The sequence below is a fragment of the Lycorma delicatula genome, chromosome 1, assembly GCF_047948215.1.
Source record: "Lycorma delicatula isolate Av1 chromosome 1, ASM4794821v1, whole genome shotgun sequence".
Taxonomy (NCBI): domain Eukaryota; kingdom Metazoa; phylum Arthropoda; class Insecta; order Hemiptera; family Fulgoridae; genus Lycorma; species Lycorma delicatula.
The window spans coordinates 213629924-213648348 of record NC_134455.1 but is presented as its reverse complement, the minus strand read 5'-3'; the positions used below and the strand labels follow the sequence as shown (position 1 = coordinate 213648348).

Sequence of the window (18425 nt, the reverse complement as noted above, 5' to 3'; positions counted from 1 at the left end):
GATCTGCATGAAGACAACCCTTCAACTCCGTGCAAATTGACACACGATTTTCCTTCTGTTCATCACTCAAAAGTCTGGGAACCTAAATGTTGCACTCGCTCGTCTCATTTGCAATTCATTAGTTAAAATGCTTTAAACGGATCCGTAAGAGATGTTAAGGTCTTCCGATAGCTCTCGAATAGTCATTCGCCTGTTTGAATGAACCATGATTTCCACTTTTTGCACATTTTCAACTGTTTTTGAGGTTACTGGACGTCCCGCACGCTGCTCGTCTTCAACAGACTCATTTCCGTTTTTAAATCGGTCATACCACTTGTACACAGTTTTCAAAGTTACCACATTATCACCGTACACCGATTCTAACATTTTGTGAGCTTCTTTGGCACTCTTTTGCAACTTAAAACAAACCTTAATGTTAATGCGTTATTCAAAATCCATGTTGCGCGACAGACACGATAAACACAACCTCACTCTAGCGAGTGAGTCTAGCTGCCTCACTCTGGCAGCTGACTGGCAAACTTGAACGTGTTACAACTTGTCCCTGCCTGTCTCAGTTGATCACACTATTGGACAAATTACAGCATATGGATGTAGCGTCGGCAGTTGCCGCTATAAAAATTCATTCACCGTATTTTTTTATCACACCTCGTACTTTATCTTTTGATGAGAAATAGAATTTCAACCTCTTCTTACAGGGTGACCTAGGGGTTGTAAGTAAATATTTTAAATGGTATCAACATTTGTGTTATCATTTTAAAGGTCTTTTTAAGACAAGAAAAATTGTAAAACTATAAATTGATATGAAGTCTGTACCCAAAATGGTGGTGGGATAAAGTTTGGATCTTGAAAATTACTAGATTTAGTAAGTTAAAATAATAAAATAACATAAAAAGAAATTAAAGTTAATTCAATTAAAATTTAATCAAAACTTATTTTAAAAACTTTAAAAAAATTATTTTTTAACACAAAAAATTGTTTTTGTTCCAGTTTAATGAATAAATAAATAAAAATATTGTCACCTGATCATGCTAATCAGCTGATCATTTATGGTCTGTTTCGGTTGAGCAGGGTCGGCTTCTGCATGCGGATTGAAAGGTTTGTCGATTTTTTGTTAGTCGGACTTTGCGTTTTAGATCAGGGCCTGGATACAATTGGCCTAGAGGACCTGTTAAAGCCTATCAGGGCTAGGAAAAGGGGGAGTGTGGCGATCAGAATCATTGCAAGGGGGTGTCTTCCCCTACGGGGTTGGGATGGCCTAGAGGACATGGTGGAGCGGTTAACAGTGGCTTTTATGGATGCCACTAAATACTCAATTCCCTGTAGTTCTGGTCCAGAGAGATTGACTCCTTGGTAGAGAATGAATTTATCTAATATGAAGAAAAAGCTGTCTGTCATTTACGGAGGGCCTCTCAACATGAGGGTGATCATGAGTGGTGTGCAATTCTTATTGATGAATACAGGGAGCGAAGATCCAACTACTTTCATAAAGACCAAACGGCCAAGAGGGACTCGTGATGTTCCTTTGTGGAAGACCAGGGAAACAAGGATCCTGGGGCATCGTGTATAGGCTTCTCGGACATAAACTTAGAAAGGACATTCTTCTGTCCGCTCTCTCGACCCAGCAGGTCGTGGTTTCTGATATTTCTGGAATATTACAGAGGCTACTGAATGATTTTCTCCCTGGTGATAGTAAAGCTGGAGAGTCACATATCATCTTCAGGTACAGTGTAAGGTTGCTCTGTTTTGTGGGGATGCATTATCTGTGGAGATTACTGAGGCTGAGGTGCATTGGGCCATCTGTAGTCTTGGTTGAGGTAAGGCACCTGGCTTTGATGGACTGATGGCTGAGCTCCTTGTTCGCTCGGTTAAAGTTAATGTGAGAATTATCACATGCATATTTAATAAATTATTGTTTGGCTGGTTCTTCCCAGTGTGCTGGAAGAAAGGGATTGTAACATTGTTGTTTAAGAGAGGCGACAAGGATCTGGCTGTTAGTTCATCATATTGGTCCCTGATGTTGCTACCACTTATCGGCAAGGTCTTTGAGAAGTTGATGTATCTGCATATAAATGAGAGGTGGCCTCACGTGGGTTGCTGATGGAGAACCCACAGGTTTTGCCCTAGAACAGGGACCGAGGATGCCATACTTCTTATGAAGAGTGTGGTGTTGACCAGTGAGGTGGTATATGATTTTGGGATCTTCCTAGATATTTCCAGAGCGTTTAACAATCTGTGGTGGCCCTCTGCCATTTTCCAATTACAGAGGTGAAGAGGCACTAAAAATGCACTGCAGGTGTTGAAAAGTTATTTTAATCATTAGGATGTGTTGCTCCGTGAGGGCAGCCATGAAGTAGGGAAGACCCTGTCTAAGGGTCTAAGGTAGTTACCAGAGGTAGTTGTAAACCGTTGACTTCCAAAATGTTTCAGGAAATTGAGCTACATAGTTATGATACATGGCAGGCTAGATGGGATGAAACTATTGATGGGTGATATATGCACGATGTCTGGGAAGAATCTTAGACATTAGAAGCTTGTCGGGCGCCTCATGGTCCCCTAACACGTATGTAACTCAGTTTCTTACAGTCATGGGGCCTTCAGGGGTAGACTGGCTGGGTTTGGCCTGGTGGATTCAGGTCTGTGTCCGTAGTGTGGGATGCAGGACAGTGCCTTCCATATGTTGTATGAGTAGGCCAAATACGATCTGGAGAGCACCTCAATAATTTGTCAATTGGATACCGTCACAGTAACATTTGACATCACTCAATACTGGAAGGATGAGGCTGAATGGTTGTGGTTTCAGAAATTCTGCACTATTTGACTAGGGAACAGATTGCAGAGGGAATCTATACATGTGAAAAAACTCACTTTACCTTTCAGCTGGATGGGTGATTCAGTTCCTTCGACAACTGTAGGTTTTGGCTTGCTTTAGAGATGTGTTTTATTATTTTTAGTAATAGTTACACTGATCGGAATATAGCTTGTGGCTATTGGTGGCGTCCTGGGCCCAGGCAACTGACAGATATCATACGAGGTGCTACAATAAAGTAATGAGACTGATTTTTCTTTGCAAGATGTGGCAACCCTGCAGCATGTGTAGGTACACCATCTTTGACCTTGGTCTATAAGCTACTTCTAGTCCAAGCAGCACATTGATGCAACTGCTCAGTCGTGAGTTGTGCTGTAATAAGTGATCACGTGTTTGTGTCTCTCGTCACAGAAATGAAACCGCAAAATATTGCACAACGGTATGCCATTTCTTTTTGTGTTAAATCGGGTGAAAACGCGACGACAACTTATAGTAAGCCTCAGAAGGCTTTTGGAGAGGAGGTTATGTCAAGAGCTCAAGTTTTTCGGTGGCATAAAATTTTTAGTGGAGGCAGAACGAATGTTGAAAATGAAGACCGCAGTGGACGACCATCAACCTCACGGACAGATGTCAACTTGACCAGGGTGCGTGAAATCATATGATCTGATTAAAGATTATCCGTGAAAATGATTGCAGAAGAACTTAACATCAATCGAGAAACGGTTCGTCTAATATTAACTGAAGATCTTGGTATGAGAAAGATTTGTGCAAAAATGGTCCCCAAAAATCTCATACAACAACAGCGAGAAACACAGAAAAATGTAGCAGCCGATCTGTTAGAGCAAACGGAAATCAATCCAGATTTGTTGAGCCGTGTTATCAGTGGTGATGAAGGAGGTTGGTTTTTTCAATACGATCCAGAAACAAAACGCCAAAGTTCGCAATGGTGCTTAAAGGGATCACCCAGACCAAAAAAGCTTGCATGTCAAAGTCAAAAGTGAAATGCATGCTTGTGTGCTTCTTCGATTCCAAGGGAATTGTTCATAATGAGTGGGTGCCTCCTGGACAAACAGTTAACCAATATTTCTACAAAGAAATTTTAGAAAGACTTCGTAAACGAGTTCTTCGTGTCCGTGCCAACATTGCTGATAATTGCATTCTGCATCACGATAATCTGCCATCCCATACTGCTCTGTCAGTACAGCGATTTTTAACCTCAAAACAAATTTCAGTACTACCACAGTCACCTTATTCACCAGATAATGCTCCGTGCGACTTTTTTCTATTTCCAAGAGTCAAAATGGTGGTCAAGGGACACCATTTTCAAAAGCTGTGACGAGGGACACAAACACGTGTTCACTTATTACAGCACAGCTCACGACTGAGCAGTTGCATCAATGTGCCGCCTGGACTAGAAGTAGCTTATGGTGTGCCTACGCAAGCTGCAGGGTTGCCACATCTTGCAAAGAAAAATCAGTCTCATTACTTTATTGTCGCACCTCGTATGCCAAGGTTTAAAGATGACCTCCAGTACAGGCCTAGGTACGGAGGGGGTGGTTGGAGGGTGTCTTCCCCTAGGGGATCAGGATGAAATAATTTTTTTCTGTGCTACCTGCTAACATTGCTATCAATAGATCAGTAGTGAACAGGAGAGGGTCACACTTTTAATAATGAGAGGCTTTGATTATAGAGTTAGGTTGTGCATTGAACTTTGTGTATTATTCAATGCAACATTTAATAATCATAACCTTATTTTAAAAGATACAGTGTCAAAAACCAACAAATGATTTGAAGAAACAGGGAGCATTAATAATAGGAAAAAACTAGCGAGACCTAAATCGGCAGAAAATAATAACAAAGCGTTAGAGATGATGCAAGAATTTATTGAGAATCCTCATTCCTCGATTTAACTAGCAGTATGAGAATACAACATTAGCCAAAGTTTAGTAATTCGAACAATAAAAAGTGAAAATTTCAAACTCTTCAAAATTTGTCTGGTGCAACAACTGAATGAAGACGATATGATTGAAGACTTGAGTTCTGCAAAATTATGAAGAATAATATTTGTGTAGATCCTAATTAATCAACAACATAGTTTTTAGTAATGAGGTCACATTATTTTTTAATGGCAATGTAAATTGCTGTAATTGTCGATACTAGACTGATATTAATTCACTTTGTTATTGTTAGCCACATACACAGTATCCATCAAGTAAATGTATGGGCAGGTATTTTTGGTGGACGATTGATAGGATTTTCATTTATTGATGGAAATTTAAACGCAGTGGAATATGAGGCTTTGTTTCTCAACCATATCATTCCAACCATTCAAAACATTATTGGCTCCTACTTCCATAACATTTGGTTTCAACAAGATAGTGCCCCACCTCATTTCAGTCTTCAGGTCGTGAAATTTTAAATGCATTTTTTCCTGGAAAATGGATTGGCTGAATGGGTCAGTTAGAATGACCACTAAGATCACCCGACTTGTCACCATTGGATTACTTCATAGGGGCCACTTTAAAAGTATAGTTTATCATAATAAGCCCCAAGATATCAATGATTTACAAAATAGAATTCAAGAATCAGCACAAAATGTCACTAGGGAGTCATTGAATAACGCAGTATTATCCTTTTACAACTGAGTGGTATGCTGTCAAACAGAAGGGGAGGAAATTTCAAACATTTATTAAAATAAAAAGGAAGTGCAAGTAATTAAACAAATGTTACGCTAATAATTTTTTTTTTTTTTAATAAATTCAATAATATACATTTAATCAAAAATTTATTATTTGATTAATAAATACAAATTTATTTATTTTGTCCTTAAATTATCAACGTTTTTTTTTTTCAAAATCCAAACTATGTTGTTGCTGTTTTGGGTATAGATATCATCAAACCAACTCTTTATTTATTCCATTTTTCTTAACTTATTAAAATGATGTATTCCACAAAAGGTGTTTCCATTTAAAATATTTGAATTACAACCTGTGGGCCATCCCCAACAAAGGTCTGAAATTCTGTTTCTCATCAAAAGTAAAATAGTTGATAAAGGTAAATTAGTAGTAGTTGTAAAGTAGTTAACCTTATCCTGAAAGTTACAGTATTCTATCTGGAATTGTTTTAAAGTTGTTGAGGGCCACTCATGGCCCTCAAGTTTTTTTTACTCACTCTGTATATAACAGTTGATGTATGACAAGTTGTTTTTATACATGATCCTAAAGTATTATCAATGAAATAAAATAATAACTCATTTTATTAATTTTTCTTAAATTGAACATCAAGGCTAGAGAATACTTTTGTGTTTCTCACATGTATTACTTGTTCCGATGTAAAAGTTATATAAAACCCAAATGTGGTCTTAATACCAATCTTTGTTATGTTTAAAAGTGTGTCACTTATCAGATTAGGATTTATTATTATTCAAGCAATTATTCATATTAGTACACTATTCAAAAATTTGAATGAAGTTTATCATTCAAAATTCTTATGTAATCAATTAATTCATAGCAGTGACATTTACATAGCATTTATAATTATGTTTCCAGTAGTCAGTTAATGATGAAAACAAAAGAATCGAGGGTGCTTTGTAGTGTTCATTTGCAAGCATATGTCCAAGACATAATTTTACCCAAAGAAGCTTTGACACATTGTTTTCTCTCCACATAAAATTGAGCTATATCATTCACAAACTTATTTAGAGAAATTATAAGATTACACTACCTTCAAAATCAAATCATGTAAACCTAAATCAAATGGCACTTAAAATTAACTGTTTGTGGTTATTTTTTTACCATCAAGAACTTTAGTTAGGTAGTTCTGAAACCTGTAACTAGACTGAAATTTTTATAGCATGTTGTAGCAACTTACATGATAATTAATTTGCTTTGAAAAGTAAATTATCGATATCTTGCTGACAACACATAATATATTAACAGCTCTGTATTCTGTACAGCGAGTAAGTAGGAATTTATTTTTATTATTTTTTTTTTTTGGGAATCTAGGCATACATCAACATTGAAAGTTAATAGTGTTTTTATTTTTTCTGTTTAAAGTTGCTTTTTATCTCCCTGTTGCATTTTATACACATAGAGTGTGATGTGTTTGTGTTTGCAATGAGTAAATTTTCATAATTTTTTTACTTTAAAGGAAAAATGGTTCAGCAGTTAACCAACTAAGGCACCGGGCATTGCACTTAGTGGAACTAACTGGTGATGTTCCAGGCCCACGCTATATTGTTTCTAAACAGTGGGTAAATAGATTCAACACATTTGCTGAGCCAGGACCTATAAACAATACTGATTTCCTCTGTCATCATAATCAAATACTACCTGGTAGAGAATCAACTTTACACCATTTAACTACAACACTACCAGCTCCAGTATGGGATTATTTGTATGAAAAGTAAGTTTATTAAAAATTATAAAGATTGGTTATTTTTAATTGTAATTAATCATTTTTAAAATTGTACTAGGAATAAAATTAAAACTTTTTTTTATCACAAAATGAAAATATCTGATCGTAATAGAAATTTTCATCTTGAATTCAAATATGTTAGTATTTTTTTCTCTACCATCTGGTATTTTTTTTGTATCATTTGGTTAAACATGAAAGAATGTTGTATTTAAATACATATATAACAATCCTTGCCTTACCTAAAATGTGATAGTTGTTTTCCTTCTTTATTCGATATTTGAAACATCCCTCTTCGCATCCAGTAGTAATAAACAAGCATTTTTGCACTCCTTTGTAACTGATACCTTTTTTCTGTGGTAATGATATCTTGGTGGAAGCATTCCTTCATTGGTGGTGATTTGTTACTGGTAGGCATTATGATTTTCTGGGAAAAAGTCCACATGGGAGTTAAAAAAATGAATGTTGAGTGACATTATACTTTTACACCTTGTATAACTGTAATAATTCATCCACAATTTCACAGTATTTCAGTGTTTTACAATTTCCTTAAAACTTTTTTGCAACATTTTGACTGATCCCTATGCTGATTTTTCAACCTGGCTTAACATATATTCAAATCTTACTTCTTAATCAAAGTTCTTATTTATAGGCCATAAAAGGTTTTCCTTGATTTCAGCATTAATAACACCAGGTATTTTTTTCCTTATATAGAGGTAATTCAGGGGAAAAAGTAAGTTTTGGGAACTGATTCTAGAGCTTGTAATAAGGAAAAAAATTTATACAAACATAAACAAAATCTACATTTTTGTCAGATTTTCCTTTATAAGGGAGACATTTTTTACCTGAAGTTTTTTTGGTGAAATTAATTTCTTTTTTAAAAAAAATACTTTTTTTTAAAAAATTATAAAATAATTTCAATTTTGTTGTTTTTTATCACTGTCTTTTATTGCTATTAACTTTTACCAAGACTAGTTGCTCTTCTTTGTAGGGCATATTTTAATTATAATATCCTGGAAATTTGAGACTGATATCTTGAATACGTACGAGTAAATGGTCCATAACTGAAAAAATGTTTTTGTGAAAAATAAACTAATAAAACAACTGCTTTTATATAGAATTGACTTACATTCACCTTTAATGAAAACCAGCTCAATACTCTGGATCATCAGAATCTTCTGAAGTGTTTTCGTCAAAAGTCTTCCTGTTTAGTTGTTTTTTCTTAATGTTGGCTTCTTCAGTTATTTTTTTTATAATACTGCCTGCTTTGTAAACTCTAATATAGTCAATGCAGTAGTAGCTGTATTTTTTCATCCCAGTTTTGCTAGTACTTTAGATTTAGGTAGATTCCCATCATTAACTGCATTTAAACTCCCATCTTCAGTGTACTGCACCCTATGAACTTTTTTTTGTAGGCATCCCCAAATGCAGCTGTTCAAACTTTCATTTGGATTCTGGGTTCGACTGTGCATACATTTTTTCAATAGTTCTTTATCAGCTAAGTCTCTAAATATGGGCTTTATTTCTCTCAGTACTGCCACTCTTATAGAATTTACATGTATATATTGTTTGCCAGTAATAAGACTGCAATTTTACTTACACCAACTGGATACTCCTTCTGACAAAGGCCATGTATTAGTTTATCATCTGTTGCCAGTTCATGGGAAAAAAATATTCCTTGTCTTTAAACATATTTTCAACACCATCTAAATTTCTCTTCACTTCCATGCCATAGTAATTTTGGATTTTATCAATGCTAGTATCAGTAAGACAACCCTTATCTCCAATCATTTTTCATCTTCAAGTACTTTACCTTTCAAGTTTTTGCACAATCGTCCAAGATGGGAACCCATTCGCTTCTGGGTGTGTTCCAACACAATCAAGTCTTAACTACCTCAGTCTCACCATATGGCCTATTTTTACTACAGTTTTAAAAGCCTTTGATCCCCATCTCCAAGATATTTAGTGTACTTTACACCTCTCTTTTATTCAGAATGTCTGATTATATTTACAGTACCAGCCAATTCCTTTGTACTAGTTCCTTTGTAATTAACCTGACAAACATGAGACGTATTTATATTCTATTCCATTGTCAGTACTAGTGGCTGACATAACACTGTGAAGCAAAGTGTGCCCTCACTTTTGCCAATTCTGTCAAAGGTCACTTATTTTCCATTATTGTTGTTGTATTCATTTATGGCTTCAATAACTGCTTGTTTCATTGAAAAGTCAGCCACAAATTCAACTGGAAATAAAATTATACCATATCTTTCAAATATTTTGGGTGGTGCAGGTAGATAAAGTGCAAAAGACTGCATACAACTAGCAGCAGGCCCACGGCCAATCAGTCGTAGACCATACAGTAATTTAACATTTATTTCAAAACAGTTTGATACAGACACCACCCTACTACTGTTTCAAATTGACTTTTTTTGATGCAGTAATCACATAATATACAGAATAAGAAACTGCAAGTCCATCACAACAGTTCTCATGGAGGGGACACAGTTTTCCTTTCAGGCAATAGTTACAAATGAATATACTGGCAAAAGCTTCCTGTAATAGTTCTAAATTTATGATACTATTACCTACAGCAACTAATTTTTTTTCTTGTACTAGTACCAGATGTACTAGGCAAAAACTTCATCCACAGGCACATTAGAAACACTGGCATCAGCATTTTGTTTCTTTTTGTTGCCATCAAAAATTCTGTCCAACATTTCTGATTCTTGGCTTTGTAAATTAATAATAAAACTAAAAGATAATTGTTTGTAACTCAGCAACGCCGAAATTATACTAGTTACACACAAAATTAAAATACAAGATCTTAGTTCACAGACTGCAGCTAACATAATTATACTTCTTTCACTAACAATATCTTCATAGTTTCATTTACAAAGATTGGAAGGTGAGCTTAGTTGACATTAACTGTCCACCATTTTGTTGTCCTCTTTATGCAATATGAATAAATTATTACTTGCAATCAGCAAAATACCTCACCACTCTGACATGTGACATTAAATTTTAAATGGAAAAATAGAATCTACGTAGAAAATAAAAATAATAAAAAATGTAAATATTATCATTTTAAAGGTTTCCTACACCCTTAATTCTGGAAAAACCAATGCAAGTCTCTAAAAAAAAAAAATACACTACTTTATACTACATTAATTTAAAATAAATGTTCAAAAATTCCACCATTGATATCAATGCACATTTCAATTCATTTCTGTACATTTTCTGCTGCCAACCTAATGATATTGTCATGTGTTCTCGGCTCGATCAGGATATTGAGAGTTGAACAATTTAAAATTATATTATTACAGTTTAATAGTTTAAAAACATAAATAAAATAGGAAAAATGAATAATAACGATGACAGTAAGAATGATAAATGACAATAATAATCAACTCACAATAATAACAATAATGACAATAGTAATAATAATAACAATAAACAGATATTAATCATATTAATCACAACCACAACAATAATTATAATAAACAGTGATTACATACAAAACAGATTTTAATGTAATTATCAGGATTTATTTACAGGTAGTTAAATATTGAAAAGCAGAATTCAGTCCCATTGGACAAAAGACATTAATATGACCACCAGTCTTAACACTTTTAATCACTAGTCTTGTATTAACAACAATAGTACAAAAGATAAGACAAGTATAAAGTTCTTTCTAACTACCCTGACAATTTATGAATGAAATTTAGTACATTATCTTGTTCACTTAACAGTAACTCACCAAATCACTTTGTACACACTAGAAATTCGCTTCTTCATTGTCCTTCTCGCAGACCAGATCTTCTTTACTTGCAGGACCATACCCCCAGTTGAGCGTGAGAACAATCAACCAAGCCCTTCCGTTTCCATGCATTCCTAACCTGGATACAGTAACTCTTCTCACAGAACAACATCTGTTGAGGTGTTACCATCCTTTAGATTACTGTCAGTGGGCAGTATTACAAAGATTTATTGTTAAATGAACCTGTTATCTTACTAAAAGGTTTTTTTTTAGCCCCTTGCTGGATTCCTTCCATTATTATATTTTCTACTACTTTCTTCTTAATTGGTAGGAACACTCAGTTCTGTTATACCAGTCTTGTTACAATATTCTTTGTATGCAGTATATTCCAAACGCTCAATAACAAAGTGAAATGTGTATAACCATAAAGAAATAAATTAGAACTCTTAGAGTTCATCTTCTAAATTGTTTTTATTAATTTAAATAATTCCAAATTACATTCAGTACTTTCTGTTAGGGAAAGTGTACAAGATCACATTCACTGTATATAAAAAAAAATCTATTTCAGCAATTGGGGTTAATAAAACTATAAACCAATGAAAATATTAAATAATAAAACTCAAAATAATGAAAAACAAATCCAGGAAAATTCTAATGTAGAATGAATCATTAACGTAAAATTAAATTGATGTAAGCAAAAATATTTGAATCTAAATACAAATCTATGAATAAATGATTGCATCATACTTCATCTCTTTACTTAACACAGGTAAAAATTTGATTTGTTAATAAATAAAAATAAAATAATTTATTTGTGAAAATGACAACCAAAAACACTCATTTGAAAATTATGATAAATTTAATAAACAGCATTTATTACAACTTTATGGAGCAATCCATAAGATATGAGAGCAACATTCTAAAAACTGAATGGTGCAAAGTGCAATTAAAGTGTCAGTCACATTTAATAAACAATGACGGCGCCAAATTGAAAGTATGTGGGTTGTAGTTTCTGTAGTTGTTGACATTAAAGCTTGTCAAAGAAAGGTATTTATTCAGATGAGAGTTGATCATTAATTTGTTTTCAGAGAATCGTATAAATGGTGGTACCCATTTTATATCAAGTTCATGATTATATTACGTCTTAGTCATTATTCTATACAAATGATAATAATTATAATAATTAATTAACATAACTCAAAATAAAAATTTTTACTTCTTATGTAAAATCAATTTATATACTATAACATTTTATTTTTTCATTTAGTTGGGTTGATAATTAGAAAACTGTAATATCTGTTATTTCATAATAACAGTTATTATGAAATAATATATATATAATGTGTACTTTAAAAAGTATATGTATATATATATTTTTTTTAATATTTTTCACCCCAATTGGAGCACTTAAGTCATTCCATGTCCATTAAGTCTTCAAAGAACAAGTTATGGAGTTAACTTCCTGTTGTCCCTTCCATTATCACATCAGTTTCATATTTTTCGATCTGGCAACTCTCATTTTTTTTGTTGTGATTATGTTCAGTTGTTTTCTTTTATTGAGGGTGAGTTGTGCTATTTTCTTTTAAGATGTTCTTTTCTTCTTGGTTTTTTATTTTTTTTCTTCAGTTACAGTTAAGCTCTTCATATCAGATTTAATTTCCTGGATCCATTTATTTTGAGTCTTGTTCTTGAGTTGATAGTTTAGGAGCTGTTTATTAAGTCTTGTGTCAGATAGTCTATAAAAGGTGGCTGAAAAAGGCAACTCCTTTTTCGCATTGTGTCTATTATCGACTCGTTTTGCTTGTAGACTCTGCATTTTATATATATTATCGTGATGTAAAAATAATATGGCAATAAAGTTTTAACATTATTAACTGAAATGCAGCTGATAATGTGTCATTATGACAGCACCAATTTTTTAACCCTGTGGACAAAATTTAATGTATAATAACAATAGTAATCACAACTACAAAATAAAAATAATAAACTGATTACATACAAAATGGAAATTAACACGACTGCTAATCTTAACACTTTTAACCACTAGCCTTGTATTAATAACAATAGTACAATAGAGAAGACAAGTATAAAGTTCTTTTACTGCAAATACCTTTACTGATTACAAATAAAACTACTCTAACAATTTATGAATGAAATTTAATACATTATCTCTTTCACTTATAGTCTAACAGTAACTCACTGAACCACTTCTTATTTTCATGTACTGTCCACACTGGAATTATTTGTGATGTCACTTTAATCGCATTGAACATGTTCACAGTAGAATTTCGCTCCGTTGCTGACCTCACAGTGTACTCTCAGACTCTTCTGTCTGTCTTCAGTATACTAAGAAGGAAAGTTTAAATCAATAATATTCTGATTTTATTCAATATTTATTGATTCTAGTATTTTTTTAATTATGCAAGGTTATGGTTCCTTAGGAAATGTTTACGAAGTACAATAAATTAAATAATAAATTGAAATTAGTTTTTTCATTTTATTCAAAACTGTAATAGTTGTTAACCTTGCTATTGGATGGTGCAATTGTTATACTGTATAATGCAAGTAACTGATAATTGTACTACCTGTAAAACGAGAGAGTCTGACTCACATCTCGCAGAACTGATTTCAACTCTTCTTGCTTGGAGTATTTATACTCCTGTTCTCTTTACCTGCAGGACCAGTACATTAATATTTTTATCATTGCTTTAACGAGTTTTTGAAAAGTCCTAATTTTATATGAAGTGTAGGTTGAAGAATTATGTCAGTCAGCTAGTGAGGGATGTACAACATTTTTCTCTCAGATGTAAGTGGTTCACGATTTTATAATTTTTTCTTGATGATTTGATTTTTCTTCTTCCTGAAGCTCTACTCACTCAAAAAAACTATAAAATTTAATTCAGTTAATCTAAAAACATTAATGTAGTGATTTTTAAATTGCTACGTATAATATATTTTCCATACTGAATATTTTCAGGACAGGATATATTTTCAAACAGGATTTTTAATTTTTTTTTTTTTTTTTAATTATACACTCTGGGTCTAAAATGCAGAAAGGTTTTTTGAAAATTTCCTTTTTCTTTTTTACACTTTTAGGGGTATTATGAGGGGTGTTAGATTTAGAGAAAACTTTACTAAAGCAAATTTGTTAAGTTTAATCTAAAAATGAAAGTTTTTCTTAAAATCTATTTTCCACCTCCAAAAAATATATTTTTGTATTTTTCTTCATTACCTAGAGGGCTATAAAAATTAAAGTAGGTTTGGCACTATATTATATTTCAAACCCAAAATGAGAAACAATTTTTTTCATTACTTAAAAGTTTTACTCTAATTTTTCAATATTTAAAAAAAAATTTTTTAATTTATTTTTATGTTAGGGATCACATTTTTTATAAAGAAATTTTTCCTAAATCTTTCTCAGAGTTGGGAAGCCTCTAAAATAAAAAAAGAATTTACTCTAATTGTAGGTATTTTGATGCGTAAATCTTATTTTGGTAATCATTACTTAACCAGTTTAACTGACAAACTCATACAATATTTTACCAGCTTTATTAAATAGTGGAATCAAGGTTTGTTACTGTTCTTCAAATGTTAAATCCCCACACATAACAGAAGTTACCTGATTTGTATATTTTCAGGTATATTTAATTTCTCTCAATACAATTCACTTTATATAATAGCTGTAAATTGCTAGAAAAAGCAAAATTAAATCATACCAGGTGCATACATAAAGAATGTTTGAGTGATACTGGTATGTTTATGAAGTGACACTGTATGACTAAGCAGACTTCTATATGACTTCTATATATATATATGACTTCTATATATATAGAAGTTATTGTAGAATAAATTTGTGCTCCACATTCTGTTTGAGATCATTTAAATTTATTGTTTTACTTATTTATTGTATTTATGTATTTATGTATTTATTGTATTTATTGTTTTACATACATAAACTATCAAAAAAGAAACACCTGAAATTGTTAAAAATCAATAAATAAAAACTGTTAATTGTCAAAAACTGTGTATGATAGAAAAATGTTGAGAGCATTTTTGAATTCAGGATAAAATGTTACATTAGAAACTCATAAACTGTGTACCAAATACTGTGTTTATCAGTTTTATTGATGCATTTAAATGACATAAAGAGATTTTTTATGCAGTTATTGTATGTCCACAGCAATCAAACTGTAATGATAAGTACATTATCCAGTTTATTTTTAGTTTTATTCAAAATAAATATGAAATGAAATTCATTGCCTTCATCTACAGATAAGGGCATTTTTAGGTTATATGTCTCATTAAAAAAGAATTTTATAACATTTTATTTAGTCGCCTGAAATTTGGAAGTTTAGTAAAGTAGAAAAAAATCTATGACAAAGAACATATTTTTATACTTCAGACTTTCTTTACTAACATAATTGGTTCCAATTCAGACTAGTAACGATTGTAATTTATAAACTTAATATAGGAAGTATTACATTGCTCATTAATTGTAATTCAAAAGAAAATATGGACATCAAATTAATAAGTTAAAGATTTCTGTAAGTTTATAGTACTTAAAAAATAATGTTTCATTTTCTGTGGGAAATTTGTGAACAATCTTTTGCATAAAATAACCCACTCGCAGTGGTATTGAACCAGCAACCTAGAGTCCATGTAAACAACCATCCTATCAACAGGTAAGATTAAAAATCTTTAAAATTAATCCCAGTGAACAAATTTATGTGTGCATTCATTTTAATTTCAGTAGTGAATTTTGATAAAATTTTGTTCATTTTTATTAATCAATTAAAGATCAGTGATTATTAACTGCTGTACCCTAAACTTGATGACAATCAGATGGTTATTCTCTAATCGGACTGATTTTGTAGAATTCTTTTTCAGTATACTAAGAAAATGGATGAGTTAGGAAAGTTTAAATCAATAATATTCTGATTTTATTCAATATTTTATTGATTCTAGTATTATTTTAATTATCCAAGGGTATGGTTCCTTAGGAATTGTTTACGAAGTACAGTAAATTAAATAATAAATTTAAATTAGTTTTTTCATTTTATTCAAAACTAATAGTTGTTAACCTTGCTATTGGATGGTGCAATTGTTCTACTGTATAATGCAAGTAACTGACAATTGTACTACCTGTAAAACTTTATGCTAAATAAAAACTAACGATTATTATAAAACTAGGAATGCCATACAAGATTAGCTGGCATGGATTTCAAGAAAACAGCTTTGATAGTAGTGACTACGTTTTTGTAAAAGAATTTTTAGTTTTTATTAAAATTGTTTTACTCTGATTAGTAGTTTCCTACACAAGTTTTTGGTGATATTGTTACATTTGTTTTTAAATCACATGATGCTTCTTTTTTTTGTTTGATGGTACTGAATACTTTTTAATCGCATATAATGTTAGTAAATGAAGCATGAAACCAGAGTATCTCCAGCTCCTGTAATTACTTTTAATTTAAATTACTTCTTAACAGTATAAACAATTTTGTTAAAGAAATTTGAAAACATGGTTTTCTATAGAATTAGAATTATATTTATAGTGAAATTCTAAAAAGTAGCTTTGAAATTTTTATTTGGATTTTTTTTGGATCCAAATGTGTGGGAGGGTATATGAATTTAATAAATAGTTATTGCATTGTTGGGATTTGTGGTGTAACTATATAGCTTATAGGATTTGTTGACTATATAAGAGTCAGTTAAGTCAATTTGTACCAAGCTTGTAATACAAAGCTTGTTTTTAAATATTAATGAATAATTTATTTAATTATAAGCAAAATTAAATAAATACTCTTCATTTACATAATTTTCTTTATTCATGAATTAGTTATGACATGAACAAATAACTCAAAACAACAAATATTAGCTTTACAAATGTGTAGTCACTTAATAAAATGTTAATAAAATCAAATTAATTTTATAGTTCAATATTTTTAGATCTTTAGTTTTTCTTTTGGTTTGTCATTTGTGCTTTAGTTTAGATGTTATCAATTTTTATTAACAAATCTTTGTTATTATTAATTTCTGTTTAATCTTAAGTGGCAAAATGTTGTAAGTTTTTAAATAAGTATAAGTTTACTGATATTTCAATGTAAGGATATTTATTTATTATGTTAAGTGAATTTTAATTCACAAATTAAAGATTAGTTGTAAAATGTCATAATTTTAGAATTTAGTTTAAGTGGGATATAAAAATTTGAATGCTATTTTTCTTCATGGATTTTTTGTTAATTTCTACTTTTGTGTGCTTCCTGCTACTGTTAATTGCTGTTCTCAATATCTTTCACATCTCTTGAAAAAGAATTCTGTTCCTGGATATGTTGGTTCTTATGGCTAATATTATTCTTGAAATTCACTTTTTTACTGTAATCTTAATTAAAATTAAAGAAATGAATTAAAAAATGCATTTCATTAACTCTGTATTCCTTCTGTTTCCAGGTTTGGAGGAGGGCCGGTTTGTTCATTAGATAAATTGCAATTGTGTGACTTGTGTAGTAATAATATGACCGAATCAAATCCAATATCAAGGCAAGAATCTGAAATGAGAGAGTTCTCAAGGTTGGAACAAGAGGTTAGTATTAATTTACTTGTTTATTTTCTATTTCTATCATAACACATAAATAGATTTCATTGTATTACTTATTTGATAAAATCAGTAATAAAATGTATGTTAAATGAAGCGTAACAAAATCATGTTTAGTTGTTCAAATACATACTTTAGTTGTAATATTGAAAACTGAAAATTTCAAACCTTGATGGATAAAGATCTCAACCCAATAGTTTGAGAATGTATTTGAAATAAAAAGAATATTTACATACAGATTAATGTGAGGTATAAATAATCTTATAACAAATACATATTTTAAAATACCAATTATAAAAGTTAATTATTCAGTTTAATTCAATTTTCTGTAATAATTACAAAAAATAAGAAAAATAAAAAAGTATTTTTAATTTATTCATTTATCTCAGTACTATTTTTTGAGAGAAATTATATTTTTTCTTTTTAATTTGTTTAATCCAATGATCTTATGTAGTCTGATCAAGCTGTGTGTCAGTTTGAGCTGTTATAAGTTTCTAAAACTTAAAAACAAGAAATATAATGAAGATTGTGAAAAACACAACTTTCTTTCCTTCTCTTGAATCAATCATTTCAACAAAAAAATGTTTCACATCTAAACTTTAAAGTATGGATTTTATTTTTACCTTTCTTTCAAGTAATTTTTTTAATTATTTCAGTGGATAAAATATCTCCAGCTCCTATAATTATTTTTAATTTAAATTACTTCTTAATAGTATAAACAATTTTGTTACAGAAATTTGAAAACATGGTTTTGTATAGAATTAGAATTATATTTATAGTGAAATTCTAAAAAGTAGCTTTGAAATTTTTATTTGGATTCTTTTTATAAACTAGTGAAGTTAAGTACACTCAAC

At 31.2% G+C, this 18425-nt stretch overlaps 1 protein-coding gene across 9 annotated transcripts in view; it reads left to right on the top strand.

Moving 5' to 3' along the window:
* Usp20-33 (Ubiquitin specific protease 20/33) overlaps positions 1–18425 on the top strand; it is a 130978-nt gene that overhangs the window by 87025 nt on the left and 25528 nt on the right. For all 9 annotated transcript variants that reach the window (XM_075371893.1, XM_075371884.1, XM_075371900.1 and 6 more), the window contains 2 exons: positions 6956–7210; positions 17427–17559. In XM_075371893.1, the coding sequence (XP_075228008.1) occupies positions 6956–7210; positions 17427–17559 (388 nt within the window). The remainder of the gene's footprint in view (positions 1–6955; positions 7211–17426; positions 17560–18425) is intronic.